Source organism: Plectropomus leopardus, chromosome 7 (genome assembly GCF_026936395.1).
Source record: "Plectropomus leopardus strain MGB_pleo_1.0 chromosome 7, ASM2693639v1, whole genome shotgun sequence".
NCBI classification, from domain to species: Eukaryota; Metazoa; Chordata; class Actinopteri; order Perciformes; family Serranidae; genus Plectropomus; species Plectropomus leopardus.
Genome location: NC_142182.1, coordinates 26,408,199 through 26,424,517, shown reverse-complemented (window position 1 = coordinate 26,424,517; position 16,319 = coordinate 26,408,199). Strand labels below are relative to the sequence as shown.

Sequence of the window (16,319 nt, the reverse complement as noted above, 5' to 3'; positions counted from 1 at the left end):
TGGTGAATGTGTAACTAGCTCAGTGAGTTTGCTATGAATGATTTATTTGAAATCATGACTTGCAAAGGGAATATGTGCACACGTTGGTCGTACAAATGTGTTCAGTGGAATGATTGTGTGTCTGTACATGCATATTTGTAGGTTAGCTGACACAAAGGGGATTACTGGTTATGTGAGTGAGTGAGAGTGAAGACGCAGGGGTGAACAAGGCCTCTCACTGTGAATGACAGCCTCCATGTCTGACCTTGATAGGAGATACAGGGCTGCAGTCTCAGACAGTGAGACACGAGGCCCAAGTTGGTCTGATACCGACTGGCAGTCACCTCGTCATCTGCGTGTGTTTATACGTGGTGCTGGCCAGAGAGAGAGTGCAAACTGTAACCATCATCTGTTGCCATATGAATCATGCTGTAGCCGAGAAGGTGAGATTGTGCCACGACTCTTATTTCCATCTGCTCTGCGCTGAGCTGCTGGATGATCCCAGGAAAGGGTGAAGGTCGTCAAGTCAAAGATGTTTTTTAAAGTTCAGTATAAGACAATGATCAAAATGTTTGGTTGTCTAATACAGGCTAGGTAGATGAATGGAAAACTTACTGTAACCAACAGAAAATTTATTGTAATGTGGTACTTGATGAGTTGTTAAGTTCTGGCTTTCACCAGACACTACTGCAATATACACCAATCAGCAAAAACATTCAGAACACTCACAGGTGAGGTGAACAGCATTGATCATCTTGTTACAATGCGTTGTTCTGTTGGGTGACCTTTGGGTCCAGGCATTCATTTGGACGACACTTGACATGCACCACCCACCCAAACACTGTTATAGACAAAGTACCCCTCTTCATAACATAATACTCTCATAACAACAGCACTCCCTGATGACAGTGGCCCCCCAGCAGGACAATGCATCATGCCAAGTCACAGTAACTGCTCAGGAATGGACTGAGGAACTTGACAAATAGCTCAAGGCATTGACTTGGCCTCCATATTCCCCAAATCCCAATTTGACTGAGTATTCGTGGGACTTGCTAGTAGCCCAGAGATACCTCCCATCCATGGTAGGGCCTCTTAAGATTGAGCTTATCTCTGACCTGTCAAGGCTTGGACACAGGACTTCTGGAGGTGTCCCTTGGTGTCTGGCACCAGGGAATTGACAACAGATCCTTTGATTCCTGTGGGTTGTGAGGTGGCATACTGGCGCATCCCAAGGATGCTCAAACGGATTGGGATCTAGCTATTTGGAGGCTGAGGTCCATGCACTGAGCTCCTCCGGTCATTCCTAAGCAGTTTTTGTGGTGTGGCATGGCGTGTCGTCCTGCTGGGGGGACCACTTCTATTGGGGAATGCACTCTCCATGAGGGGGTTACTTGGTCTGTAAATGGATTTGGGTGGGTAGAGTGCGTCAAGTGGCATCCACATGAATGCTTGGACCCAAGATTTCCCAAAAGAACATTGCATTGTAAGAAGATGATCAAAATTATTCACCTCACCTGTCAGTGGTTTTAGTGTTTGGTGGACTGGTGTATACTACATGAAAACATAATCACAGGAATGACAATTCTTTGAAACTATTTGGCACCAATGCAGTCATTAACTGCAAATAGTTTGAAACATTTAAATTGACACAAGATGTGAGGACAAATAAAAACATAAATAAATTCCAAAGACAAACAGATTTATAAATCTTTTTTTTATTTTTATTCATGCCTGGAAGGAGAAAAAACAAAACGAAAGACAAATCCCACAGTGAATAGTCTTCACCTGCCAGCCCTCTCTGCTGCTATGCTTGGCCATGGATGCCTACGTTCCAGATAAGTGGACTGGTGGCTGCGGAGTTCATCTGGTCATCTGGTTTTTCTAATGCAGTGAACAAGACGCCCCCTGTTGCCTGTACGGTGAAGTATTGCTGCCCTTCAGGGAAGGCAGTAGGTTGTATAGTTATCTCCTGATTGGGCAAAATCACTACCCTGAAACCACACAACCTACTACCTCACCCCGTTCGAACATCAGAAAGGTCGTACAGGTCGGCGAGCTTTGTTGTCATGATCAACATGAAGGTGACGTGACATAAAAACACTGTACATTTTCTAACAATACATAAAAATAGCCCATCCTATATCTAAAGCTATTTGAAATAAAAAAGAATGACAATAATAAAAACATTTTTATTAACCATAAAGTGCAACCATGAAAATCACAAGACAAAAAAAAACACCTACAATCCTGTATGAGCTACCAGTATCAAATTCTGCAAATAGGTTCTTAGCAGTCGGTTGGTAAACAGGCACATTCCAGTGTTGATCCAGATCCAAAAGCTCCAACAATGGCCTCTGATGACATTACAGCCACTTCAGGAAAGACAGTAAGTTGTATAGTTATCTGACAGGAAGGGTATGACCCTAAAACTATACAACCTACTACCTCACCCCAAAGGACAGTCTTTAAATACAAAGTCATTTCAGGTCCCCGTTCATGCAGGTAATCTGCTTTGGCACACCTCGATGAAGGCAAAACAGCAGTTATGATTCACTGAAACACACGTGCACATGCCACTCTCCTCTGGGACGCCTCACCGGTGTGAACGGAGTCTGTGTGTTCAGAACACATTGTGACAACTGGGTCACCCGGTTCATGGCTCGAGCTCAGAGGGAATTCAAATGATCCAACAAGGTGCATATGTCCTAAACAAATTGCATGACCAAAATATTTTCATATTCAAATGTGTCCAACAAATAACTTATAGAGTACATTGACACCCAATATAGAAGTTTAGACTACTAGTTTAACCTCTAAATTATTGAATTCAATGCTTCGTTCATTATATATTGTCCATTTTAAAATGTGCATATATGATGAACGCTAAAGGATGGTGGCAAATGAGGCTGCCATCACTCTTGGCTGTTAAAAGAGGTCAAGTGATGATTAGAAAGAAAAGAATATATTTTTTCCCCCCATTATCTCTTATCTTTGCATTTTTATTGTGAAATGCCTAAAAGTCTTACCTCTTCAGACCTCACTGCTACAATATGTAAATGAAAAATCCCTCCTTGGTTGAGCTGCTTGCAGCTCACACAAAATGTGCAACTCATTTACAACCTGTGACACGGGGCTTCCTGTAGAAAATGTTTTGGGTTTTTTTTTTTAAAGAAACTGTGTATAAGTCTTAAGGGGAATTTGTGGCATCTAGTGGTGAGGACTGCAGATGGCAACCAGCTATAACTTCTCCAGGTTAAGATTCCTTTAGTGTTCATTGTTCAGGAGGTTTTAATCAGGAGTTTTCAGAGGTCTCTTCCTCTCCAATTCAAATGGACCAGCTAATTTAAACCACAAAAAAACACTGAATAAAACAGCTTCACATTTAAAATTCGGTGTGTCTTGAATGCTGTTTGGTATGTCAGAAAGAGGATGCTAGCCCACCTACTGCTTGTGTGTGCTCACCTTTTCTCTGATAACTTAAAATCCAGATATTCAGAAGATTTTTACCAGGAGCCTTATTATTCACAGAAATCTTCCTTCCGAAACAAACAGACTCTGTGATTTAAACCATTAAAAAACACTAAATAAAGTAGTTTTTCTGATGCTCTCGTTGTGGAGGGGCTGTTTACTATGGTGGCTGATGCAAAAATATGAATGGTCCTATCTAGAGCCACTGTTTGGTTTGTCCATTCTGGGCTACTGCAGAAACATTGTGGTTCAACATAGTAATTTCCATAGATGAGGACCCACTCCCTATGTAGATATATGACCCATTCTAAGGTCATGTAGACAACCCAATTCTTATTTTCAGGTGAGTATACACCAAAGAAAATATTTTATATTACATTTCTAATTGCCAATGTATCCCCTTAAATCCTACTGGCTGGACCTTTAAAGAATCGCAAACCAAAAAGATTGGGATTGACTGCTCTACAGTATTACCGCTTACAACATAAAATAATTTGCTGAAAAGGAAAACTGGTTTTATTTTGTATAAAAATATGTGTGATTCCACCATGCTTTCCTTGTCTTTTCTCAGTACTGATTGTGTGCTTCAGAGAGGAGAGTGTTAACAACAGTGACCAGTGTTGACAGTGGGCGAGCTCAAGCGAACTCATATCCTGGCCCACATGTGCGGAGCAGAGGGCCGCAGCTGCTGCCGCTGTTAATGTTTCTCACCTGGCTCTGTAGCGATTTCAGCAGCATGTCAGGTAGCCTACATCTGAAAATCCCCGAGAGCGAAAACCTGTTACTCCTGCAACAAAGGAAACAGAGAAATACTTCAACACAATGGCTTTTACATTTGCCTTTTGTAGGATCAATCGCAAACGCTTCAGTGGCTGACAGCATTTTCAAGTGTTTTTGAGTCTCGGGTGAAAACACATTGTCTGAGTTTGCTTGCAATTAGTGCATGTAGTTATGTGTATTTACAATATGCCTATATGGAATTTTCAATGGCTCTGTGAGGAAACCACAACATCCTGCATTTTTAACTGTCACATAATCTGCTGAAACAGAGTCATATCGGGGTAATCTTTGCTGGCACGTACTTCTACATTCATATTATTCTGTCTGTGAAGGCACAAAAGTACAGTGCAGCATAATACAGAACGGTATGTCTTGAGCTGAGTGGCCCCATGGTGTCTGCTCAGTGGTAGTCTGAGGCTCTTTGCATTATTCAACACTGCCATACTTACACTATAGCAATGGATGAGTGAAGTGTAAGTATGCGCAAGCACACACCCGTAAAGTGTAACAGACACACACAAGGAGCACACAGACTTTGCAAATAGAATGAAAGATAAAGTGTGGCAACCTACACACCTACAATAATGACAGAATAAAATAATTAGGGAACAGTGACTTAAAGGGACAGCTCACCCCCAAATCAAAATACATATTTTTCCTCTTACCTGTAGTGCTATCTATTAAGTTAAGTTGTTTTGATGTGACTTGCAGAGTGCTGGAGAGTTCATACATAACTCTCTCATTTTTTTTAATCCATCAATCATGGGTAATTCCAGCCGACATTCCTGTCTTTAAGTGTGAAAGCGCTTTGAGTGGTTGGTCCATTTACCATTTAAGAGGCTGTACTGAGCTGAGTTTTAAAGCTAAGGTAATGATACTTGTATCATATGAAAAACAGAGCTAAGGAATCCAGTGGTATCAACAATTTCATGCTCGCTTGTCAGGAAGGGAGATAAGTAACGCTCCAAAGTTAGGATACATTTTGGCAATGGAAAAACGGCATGGCCATTTCACAGGGGTCCCCTTGACCTCTCACCTTCAGATATCAGAATGAAAATGGGTTCTCTTAGTACCCATGAGTCTCCCCATTACAGACATATTCACTTTATGCTAGTGCCATGCAGTTTGAGGCAAAAATCATGCCGTTTTTTTGCATGCAGTATAAATGTGTTATTTTTGCCTATTGTATTTAAATATTTCTGCATATCGGAATCCCTACACAGTCTTGTAATTGCTACCACCTTCATGCTGAGCACACAGGTACAGATAATCAGACTTGTGTCAGTGAGCAACTCACCAAAGACGCCAAAGCACTATTTTGGGGTATGTGAATCGCCACAGGCCTGTGGATGACACTAAATTGAAGAGGTCAACTGCAGTGCTGCTTAATGGGTGGCAACTGACTGTGGACCAGTCAACATCAGTCAACAAATGCCGTCATTTGATTTCCAATAGAGACAATCTGGTAAGACTTGCTTGACCTTGTCAAAATGGACTTCAAAACTGTTTTAAAATGCAAAATAATGGAATCGCAAACATGCAATAAAAAATGTGATTAACTACTGAAATTCAGCGACTTTTTTTGAGGTATGGAGCAATAATGATTTTTTGATTGCTTGAGCGACATACTATACTATGATGTTTTTATGATTTTTTTGGAGTGAAATACTATAATATAATCATTATATAATCATTTGTCAGCCTTAGTTCCAACATAAAACTGTTCACGACAAGGTCTGTGAATTGTCGTGAGAAATTGGGTCACGATTTCTGGAAAAAAACGCTTGGCAACTCACACAAAAACAATTTAGATTGATAAACATCACTACTGGTAAGAGGAAAAATAGCTATTTTTGATTTGGTGTGAACTCTTTCATTGATTTAATTATAATAGATTACAATTAAAGCTAATTATGTTCAATGGGAAAACAAAGGAACTAATTTACAGTTTATATTGTGAAACTGAAACGGGCTGGAAGCATTATATTACTGTTTTGAGGAAAATCCTCAACTTCAAAAAAAGTTGCACATTAAAGATCTTTTTCATCATTTTCCATTCAAGCAGTATTTTAGCCTTACCCTTGATTTCAAGTGCTTTAACTGTAACTACATGCAGAAAACTGTCAGCTCTGCATAGATCATATCTTCATTCAAATCACAGTCTTTTCGCATTGTACAGCCTTGCAAAATGCTCAGCGGTATCGGGGCCAGACTTCATAAGATAAGGTCAAGGCACACTGTCCTCTTAGCCTGCTGACTGGACATACTTCAATCTAATATCGTAGATGGCTCTGAGGTCCTGACCAACACAGTGCATGTCCAGGAAAGCTATTGCTTTCAAGTGAAGCCAGTTGCCATCATCCAGTGACAGGATAATATTCACACTTGCGCCCACACACACACACAGACACACACAGACACACACACACACGTCCTGCAGAGACCCAATATGAAATGCAAGCACAGCGTTACAGACATGTACTCTTGTACACTCGTTTAGGACTCTTGACATAGTTATGCAATACAATCTAAAAACACCTCCTTTACCGAGAGCTTCACCACCTGAAAGTTCAGCCTTCTTAAAAGTGTGCAAACTCAGCAAGCTTCTCCTTCACTTGAAAGCACAGCGTCTGTAACTGATACGCTGTTTCAGCTTGCACCTCCATTAGCCATTTAGAAGTGCCTGGGTGCAAAGTCCTGCTTTCCACACCTCATCGTCTCATAATGTCACACAAACGCATCCTAATGCTGCACGCATGCACATAGTTTCAAATACACGCATGCATTGAGCACAGAAACAAACATACACGCACACAAGGGCACAGTTTCGAATACTCGAACACACATTCTCACAAACATTGAAAAATACCCTTTAGAGGGAAAAAGACAAAACATGATATTCATTTACCTTATCACATTTTCACACAGCGTTTTCACACAGCAAAGGCACACACTGCTTAAAAAGCCACTTTAATTCAATCACACTTCAGTCTAAGTGCTACAGTGCCTATCAATCAATACTGAAGCTGAGTTTCACTGCAGTGATAGTAAGATGGAGTGCTGTAACCTTGTAAACTGATCGCTGGGGTTCTGGTGGTTTGTGGTCAGTCAGTGTGACGGAGAATTCGGAAAAATTAGCTGGACACTTACACAAAATGCATCCCTAATCTTCATTATTTTCTGTCAATTTCTACTCATCCACCACGTTATTCTTAAAAACATTTCGATAAGGTCATTGAGACAAGATTCTTGAGCTGTATTTTAGAGTTGTAGGCTCTAACATGTTTAACATTTAATTAATTCGATTCTTTGTTTTACCACGGTAGATCGTGATCTCTTTGTGAGAGATTCCTGGCCAAAATGACCTACATTTTACAAATAACGTCAATGTGCAAAACAATTGACGCAAAGCGCAGGAATAAATGAATTCATATTCATAAATTCCTATAAAACCTCAATACCTTTTCAGGTCCAAATACACCAAACCGACATTAAAAAACTAATTGCAATGAATGACGACTGTTGCATGGTCTCACATCGTCTGTGTCTCGGCCAAAAAAGTTGCACTTAAACACACCGTAAAAACTATAGTCAGCCGCCAACCAGCACGTACGTTCTGCACGTGTGAGAGGAAATAACTCCCAAACAATAACACAATTTGAAAATTGTGTTACTGAACAATTTTCAACCATCTCTGCTAAAGAGCCCAGTGGCTAAAATTATAATATATAATTATTTATAAAAATATACTGATTTGGAATATTTGTATCTGTTTCAATACTTTTTTTTTTTCAGTACTGATAAACTGGTGCCACTCATTTTTACTCCCTCCTGTTGTTAATATTTACTATAGTCATTGTGCTTCTCTCTGCTACTAACAAAAAACGAAAAGTCGTCACTGACACTTGTTGGATTTAACTTTAGATAAAAAAAATTATCGTAAAATACGCAGATACCCAGATTTTAAATTGGCACTAACATGTACAAAATCCAAATGAAGCTACAATGATTAGTCAATTAATCAATCAAAAGAAAATAAATCGCCAACTGTTTTGATGATAGATTAATAAATTTTAGTGATTTTTCAAGCAAAAATGTCAAACAATGTCCTGATGCTAGCTTCTTAAATGTAATAATTTGCTACTTTTCTTCATCATTTATGAAAGTTAAATGAGGAATCTTTGCCTTTTGGAATTCTGGTTCGATAAAAGAAGCAGATGGAGAATGTCACCTTGTGTTCTGGGAAATTGGAATTAGCATTTTTCCCCAATTTTTGACATTTTAAAGAATCAAAGATTCATCAATAATGGAAATAACAGTTAGTTGCAGCCTTAAATTCAGACGATATCCTGTGTATCCTGTGTCTGCTCACCGTAGCTCGCTCTCCACCTTTATTTAAGCACTTAACTTGGCGAGTTTCAGGAAACAGCACTCTTGCTCAGATATGTCCTCCTCAGTGTAGCCTTTGTGGATGACCTTTGACACCACAAGATTATAGTGCTTATGCTTGAGTTGCAAGTATGTCTATGTACAGTATTTGTGCTCATTAGTGCTTGTGTTTATACATGTGTGGCTTTCCTTCCATCAGGGAAGCGGTCAGGAATACCTCAGGGCTGGTGTGCATGTTTCTCTCTCTGGTCTGTATGCATCTATATGTGTGCTCCAATACAAGCGAAGTGGTGTCTGGGCGCAGACAGGAGGAATTCAGATAGACACGGTGGAGCATTTATAAAGGGAAGCATGGCTTCTGTGCCCCCCCGCGGCCCCCTCTGGGTAGCACAGCAGGCCTGACCCATCTATTTATACCAGGGCTGGGGGGAGGCAACGGGTGGAGGACAGGAGCGAGGGGGGAAGAGGAGAGGCGGCATGGGCAGGTCCTGTTACACATGCCAGGGGGGATGGCTGGGGCAAGCCACAGGGGGATTCTGCTCAAAGTCAGACAGGCTGACCTCCCTGTCACCTCTGCATGAGGCCGATATTGAGCTTGCAAACCTTGTGTGAGTGTGTGTGAGGAGAGCAAAAGAAGAGGGGTGTATATGAAGGTGATTGAATGTACAGTATGCGCCTACGGGGTGTGTGTGTGTGTGTGTGTGTGTGTGGAGCTACAGGTATGCATCAGTGCATGTACACTGTATGCTTGTGTGACCAACATATGTACACGTTTGACAGAGTGTGTACGCCTGTGTGCATAATATGTGTGTCTGCCTGTCAGGCTGTAAGATGGATCGGCCCCAGTGACTTACCCCACCACCACTACCCACCTTCCAAGCCCCCAGCACAGCCATAAACATGCCAGGTGAGGAGGGCTGGATTAGGCAGAGTTAGCTGATCCCAGTGCGGCCCCCCGGCCCCATCTTTAGAGGTAAAAAACGACCCCAATCATTGTAATGACAGGGCACGCAGCAGGAGTCCCAGACCACTCAGTTCAACCTTGCCAGCTGCTTCTCATCTCTCACACACAGTGTATAGTCACATGTAGATAGAGAAACATGCACACACATGCATGCACGTGTGTGCACACATATACACCAAGGCTGCAGGATGTGCTGCAGGGCGCAGGCCTATGGAGAGGTCTACAGAGGAAAAACTGCTCGTTTATGAAGGGGTGGCAGGTGTCTATTACAAATGCACATCGGGAAACCTCCAGCATGATGCCTTTTAACAATTTCCGTCATTATGCTTATATGGTGTTCAAGCCGATACAAGGCTGTAAGGAAAAAAATCAGTTGTGTTTCATATTACATTGATAGCTTAAACTGATGATTAAATCAAGGACCCTTACCACATTTACCATAAGATGTTTGAAAAATTGAATGGATTTTCTTTTTTTGGTAAATGGCAGAAGTACAAAAGTGAATTCTGAGTGGTTCTTTTCTTTCATCTTATCTATTATTTTCTTTTCCAAAGACAGAGGGATTACATATGCTGTAAAGCCCTCTGAGACAAATTGTGATTTGTGATAATGAGCTTTATAAATAAATTGGCTTTGCTTGACCTATATCAGGAGATCTTTGCACATGCTTGAATGGCTTTCCATGCTATAACCACAGCAGAGAAACAAATCTGTGTCTTGATCAAATTTGGACAGTGGAGCCAGCATACAACCCAAAACTGCTGCGGCAGTACTACTCCTACTTTATGGTTAAAAAGCCAATATCTTGTATATGCAGTGGTGTAGTGATAGTTGATGAGGTGGGTGTACTACTAGGTAGATGTGTAGGTTACCGAGGCAGAGGAGGGTACACTCTCCCATATATTCTGGCCTTTTGGCTGATAGTCAGGTGTCCTGTAAACGGCCAGAATAAGAGGTGGGTATACCTGTATACTTGTAGGGAACCCAGGTTGCCAAAATGATGAATGATGAACTGGCCCAGCAATGGCCCGAACTCGACATGCCAGAAGAAATAAGATGGGATGCATCCAGTTACCCGACTTGAAATAAATGACGCCCGAAAATTGGCCCAATTCCAGCTGCTAACACAGCCATCACTTGGCCGTTTTTGAAAATGACCTGGACCAGCATCGGCCCAAACTGGGCATGCTGGAAGAAAGAAGTCAGGCCACATCTTGGTTGCCCGACTCAGCTGATAATCGGGATAAATGACACCCTAGAATTGGGCTAAATAAACTGGCCCCATTTTGGCTGCCGACACAGCCATCACTGGGCCATTATTAAAAATCACCTCTGCAGCATCAGCCCAAACTGGGCACGCCAAAAGAAAGAAGTCTCTTGCATCTTGCTGCTGACTCGACTGACACTCGGCTGAATAACACTACAGAAACTGGCTGCTGACACGGTCATCACTGAGTATGAGTATGGATACTTTCTATGAATGAAATTCAAGGACACGTAAGGACTAAAACCATTATGAAGTCTATTAGAAGATGATGTTTTACCCCCAAAAAGTAACATATTTCACCTGTTTGACTGTGTGGATATTTTCCCACAATGGCAATTCCTATAAATACATCAAATATAGTGTATTCTTCTCTCACAGGCTCACGCTTGGTGCTAATGGAAGCTGGTGAAACGTGCATTGCCATGTGGCTGCCGGTGACCTGTGGGGCCCCTGTCTATTAGGAGAAGTCTTTAGTCCTGACACGTCTGCATGCCCAGCTCTGCTCTGGCCTGCCTGCAGGGCCCCTTTCAGCTTGGGCAGTGCCCCATCGAGTTGCATCTGTCGCCAGCTATATTTAGAGGGTGGGACAAATACCTTTCTCCCTGGATATGAACTTCAGCTGACAGACACAGGGCCAGAGTGTGCAGACAGCGATCTGTACAGTTTGTAACCTTGAAGAGCTCGTTACTGCAGCTGGCTGTAGTCAGACTCACTTCAGTGGTTTAGCAGTTACAGCTAAAAGCTAAGGCCGTAAATACAGCACAGTTAACCACAGTTAGCATTGAAAAGCTTGATTTGGCAGCAGTTATTACCGCCAGTGCCTATAGTTCCAGGACTGCTGCCAACACGACAGAGAAAATATAGCAATGTACTCTGATAAAGAGATTTAATACTTCTCCCTCTGTGAGTTATAAATGAATAATGAATGAATTTCTGTGGATTTGAATGCGCTTCAAATACTCCTACATTTCTGCCTATAAGCATTTGTGTGTGTGGCAGTGCCAGCGCGGCAACCAGTGTGTGATATGTGACCATGTTGCATGGCCATCTGCTCTATATAACCATAAACAAACGCAGGCAGGCCAGCTTCACGGTATCATTTCCAAGAGGTCTAGGCCGGCTAAATGTATTCATGCTTTGGTCTCTGGGTAGATGCTGTAGAGATATGCCCTAGAAACAGACCCCAGTTATGCAATAGCATTCATAATTCATTCTACAAACACAATATGGAGACCACTCTGTCCCATATGCAAACACATGGCCAGATTAAGGACTGGGGAGCCAAAGGGGACAGAGTGCATTCTGAACTGTTAGCAAAAGCCATTGACTGTGTGTCTGTCTCAATGAGAGCTTGTCTGTGACAGGCCTAAATAGGCCAGGTCTTACTGCTGGAGGGACCTCTGCTATATTTTGCACCTAAACTCTAAATCAGATACATGCCAAAGATACACACTGACACAGTAGGAGACTTTTTACAGCATTGCTTCCAGCCACAATACGCACATATAAACTCATATGCTGTTTTTCTGTGCATTCTGTCAATTTGTTCTGTACATTTTTAAAATGCACATGTTGACATCCTTTACACTCCTTGACGGTCGAGGAGAATTGTTGTGTTTTCATTACCAAACAGTTAGATGTTTATATCCACATAGGGGGCGGGTCCTCATCCACAGAGTCTGCCATGTTGCATTGCTATTAGCTACAAAAGCCAAGAATGGACAAAAAGATCACTGGCTTTTTTGTGTTTTCGCTTTGGCCACCATAATTAGCAGCCCCTTCGTTATGAGTTAAACAGCAGGAGAAAAACACAAAAAAAAATTTAACGTGAAACTGCTTTGTTCAGCGTTTTTACCAGTTTAAATCACTGGGTCCATTTGTTTTGGCAAGGAAGAGACCCCCATGGATGACTTGGCTCCTGGTAAAAACCTCCTGAACACTCCTAAGTCCATGCTTCGCATATTGGGAAAAAGTTTCAGCTGTTTGCAATTTGCAACAGTCACCACTAGATGCCACTAAATCCTGCACACTGCTCTTTTAAAATGAAATCATGTTTTAAGAGGTTGACTCACTGGTCAGCTTAGCAATTAAGTTGCAAAAAAAAAAAAAAAGACATCCAAATCATGTATGTGTCCCTGTTTTGAGTGATGAGCTAATCCTAAATAGAGTGACAGTAAGCAATAAAAAAAAACTTTAAAAGTGAGAAAAATATTTAAATATTTAGAGGCTAATTCCATAACTGTAACTGAGTTTTTACACTGAAATACTTCTGAGAGTAAATTTAGCTACATCAGTCATATTGGGTAAAGGATTTCACTTTTACGGAAGTCAAACAAGAAAAATATCACAAATGATAAAAAGAACTCTTGAAACATCAGTCTTCCTTCCACTAATCCTCCACTATAACTCCACTTGGTGAGCGCTAAAATGAGTTTGTGTGACTTCGTCAGGTAGCAACAGGCCGACGATCAAAAGAAAAGCGGCAGCAGACACCTACTGAAAGCTGGATATAGTATCTGTGGTCTTGGGATCAGATGAGAGGAGGATTTTAATAACATCTGCACATGTAATCAAATGCCTGGCACATACAGGATTCCAGAGCCGCAGGCAGCTAGCTACTGTAGCTAGAGGTTGTTGGGTGGGGCCCTGGGGTTACTGAGTGCATATATGATACATGCACAGTTTAGGTTGAGCCTGCTGCTAACAGTGTGCTGCGGTTAGGGTGGAGGCAGGTACATAAGCAGAGGTTAAAGCTGCACTTGGGATCTGCAGCACTGTAAGGTTGTGTTACTGTGGGGGCCGAGCTGTTGGGGACTCTGGAGGAGTGAGGAGGGACTGATGGAGGGTGGAAGGGGGTCATGCAGCTGTGGGCCCTGCCAGCACATTCGCCCCAATGGAAAAGAACCATTTGTGGCGTCCACCCAAGGTCAGCCCTTTGAGAGGAAGAGCTGGGAAGGGTCCAGAGAGGAGGCCGCTTGTTTGTATGCAGTCAGTCGGCAACAATTAAAATCCTTCAGAAAAAGACATATTACTGTTCTATCATCCCACATTTGGAGCACGACTTTGCTCCAATTCCTACTGCTCCTCTCTGTTTATTTCAAATCGTTCCTCAACCCAGCATTCAGTTGCACCCACTTTTCTCTCCCCCACTTTGCTACGTCCCTCTCATCCTGCTACCTGACTACTTTGGCAGCGATACACAAAATGGCGGCGGGGAGCTGAGAGCTGGAAGGCACAGAGTGGAAGCCATTTTCTAACAGATCCAGGCCCCAGCACAGAAAGACCTCCTATGCCTAGTAGACAATTAAGATTACACCCTGTGAGTGTTTACTGTGCATGTGCACTGAATATTATGTTTTTGTTTTTTAATCTACCGCACTAACAAGCCATTGGGACCACTCGGCCTTTCAAATGGCATAAAGGCACAATATGCAGCCATTATGATTTAATCTAATGCAGGCCCACATTATGAGAAGTCTCAGGAAGAGAAGGAAAAATAGATGTTGACTGAGCGCTTCATGCCAGGCATATGACAAATGAAACATCTAATTACAGCCTTCATCTCATTAAATGAAATGCAAGACAATACAACCGCATTACAATACATCATTAAATAACAACATATTCAATTTACAATACATTACAGTACTTACAATGCTGCTGCGATCGCCAGTCTGTCTGTCCGTGATTTCACTTGTTGGCCAAATTCTTTGTGCCTATGGCTGAAAGTCAAAAGCCAGCCTAGAAGAAGGGGAGAGGGACAGAGAGTGAGAATTTTAGAGAGACTATTTACAGAGAGGAAGGGGAAAACAATAGAGAAGCGGCAACAGAGAGAGTTGGAGAGCCAGCAGCAGCCACATCAGCCACAGCGGCAGCAGCGGAGGGCTGTAGGGGCTCCTCTCTGTAGCCTGTTTACTAATAAGCTCGCCCCACAGTCTTGCCTGGCCAAGGAAACTCATTAGTGGAACATGTAACACACCGCACCCTCTCTGCTGGCCTGTGCACCGGCCAGCTCTCACTGCCACATGCTCACCCAACACCAACACACAAGCTCCAGCGTGGCCTTGGCCTTGCCCAGTAGCACCCACTCGCTGCATACGTGCACACACTTTGGCATGCTGCATTACTGAAAGCCCACACTGTCATGTGCGTGGGTGAAGTGCTGGTTATGTGTGTACTTGTGAGTATAATAAGTGATTTCTGCACATGCAGCACAGTATGTTCACGTTCACACATGAGGGCATGTGCAGACTGCGCGGCGTTAATGTACGAGGCGGCTCCCAACATGTGTATGCGTTATTCTGCATGCGTGTAGGTGTGTGATGGCCGGGGACCAACGCATGGAGCAGAAATGGGACAAAGGAAAACAGAGGTATATTGCCATTATTAGTCAAATCTCAGATTGCGTGAGGGTTGTCCTCAAGCAGACCAAGGAGGACACTGCCAATTACAGGCCTCCACTCAGTGAGGTGGTGGCTGCTGAAGGGTGATAATTCTGTACAAGGACGCTAATTGCAGCGCAGGACATGGCCTTGCTGGAGAAGGGTCTTTTATATATTGTTTCGAACGTTTGTAATTACAGTGCGGTGCCTTGGACCGCCGCCAGCACATGTTTATGGGCTCATGAGTAACCCAACTCCTCCAGTCCATGGAGGGAGATTCATGCCCGAGCTGTGCACTCACTGCACTCTGTGTGCAAGTGTGTGTGTGTTGTTTGTGTGTATATGTATGTTGATGACTCATGAAGCCTGGGCGAGTGTGTGCAGAGGGTATAGTCTACAGTACATTAGTCTGTACCACATGGATGGCTGCAAGAAAACACAATACTGTATACTGTATGCATTCTTTAAAAGTGATCTCTTTTACAAAATATTTTCTTTTGATAATTAAAACTGACATTTGAAGTACTCTGTTAAGACTTATGTAGCCTTTGATTCTAAACCCTGAAGTTTTTTGGTCACTCTACCATGACAAAACAGCGTAAACAAGGTAACCTGAACACATAAACATGAATGGAGTGCTGAATTACACAGTAGAAATCAGTACTACAGTTGTACAAATTGCAGTCAAATCAGTAAGAGACATATCAAAGCACACACTGCATTCAGTATTTTTTTCCTGTACCAAAATGAGCAACATAAAGATAGCTCAAGCCAGTGAATTTGTATTTATCACCAAATTCAGCCAGGCACAATCCAGCTCAGCTTTGATGAGCACATTGGAATAGATTTCAAGTTGGTTAAACTTAGAAACAAAAGTTCACCTGCTGCCTTAAAAATGTGAGTAAATTCAACTTCAAGATAACCTTTGTTTCAGCTCAAAAGGTAATTGATACAAGTTGTTTAACTAATGAAAAAGTGTTGTTTTAATTTGATATTCTGAGTTAAAACAACAAAATATATTACGTTATCTATTTAAGAAAACTTGCTTTATCTTGTCAAAGAAACATACAATTTCACACTATTTCAATTC

General features: G+C 42.1%; 1 protein-coding gene across 4 annotated transcripts in view; it reads right to left on the bottom strand.

Moving 5' to 3' along the window:
- Positions 1-1,678: 1,678 nt before the first annotated feature.
- The window catches only part of LOC148189208 (uncharacterized), a 54,971-nt gene continuing 40,330 nt past the window's right edge, over positions 1,679-16,319 (bottom strand). For all 4 annotated transcript variants that reach the window (XR_015777042.1, XM_088080336.1, XM_088080334.1 and 1 more), the window contains 2 exons: positions 14,501-14,588; positions 1,679-4,234 (listed from right to left, as the gene is read on the bottom strand). Coding sequence is in view for 3 of the 4 variants with exons in the window: in XM_088080336.1 (XP_087936462.1) it covers positions 4,084-4,234; positions 14,501-14,588 (239 nt within the window). In the remaining variant the exon portion in view is untranslated. The remainder of the gene's footprint in view (positions 4,235-14,500; positions 14,589-16,319) is intronic.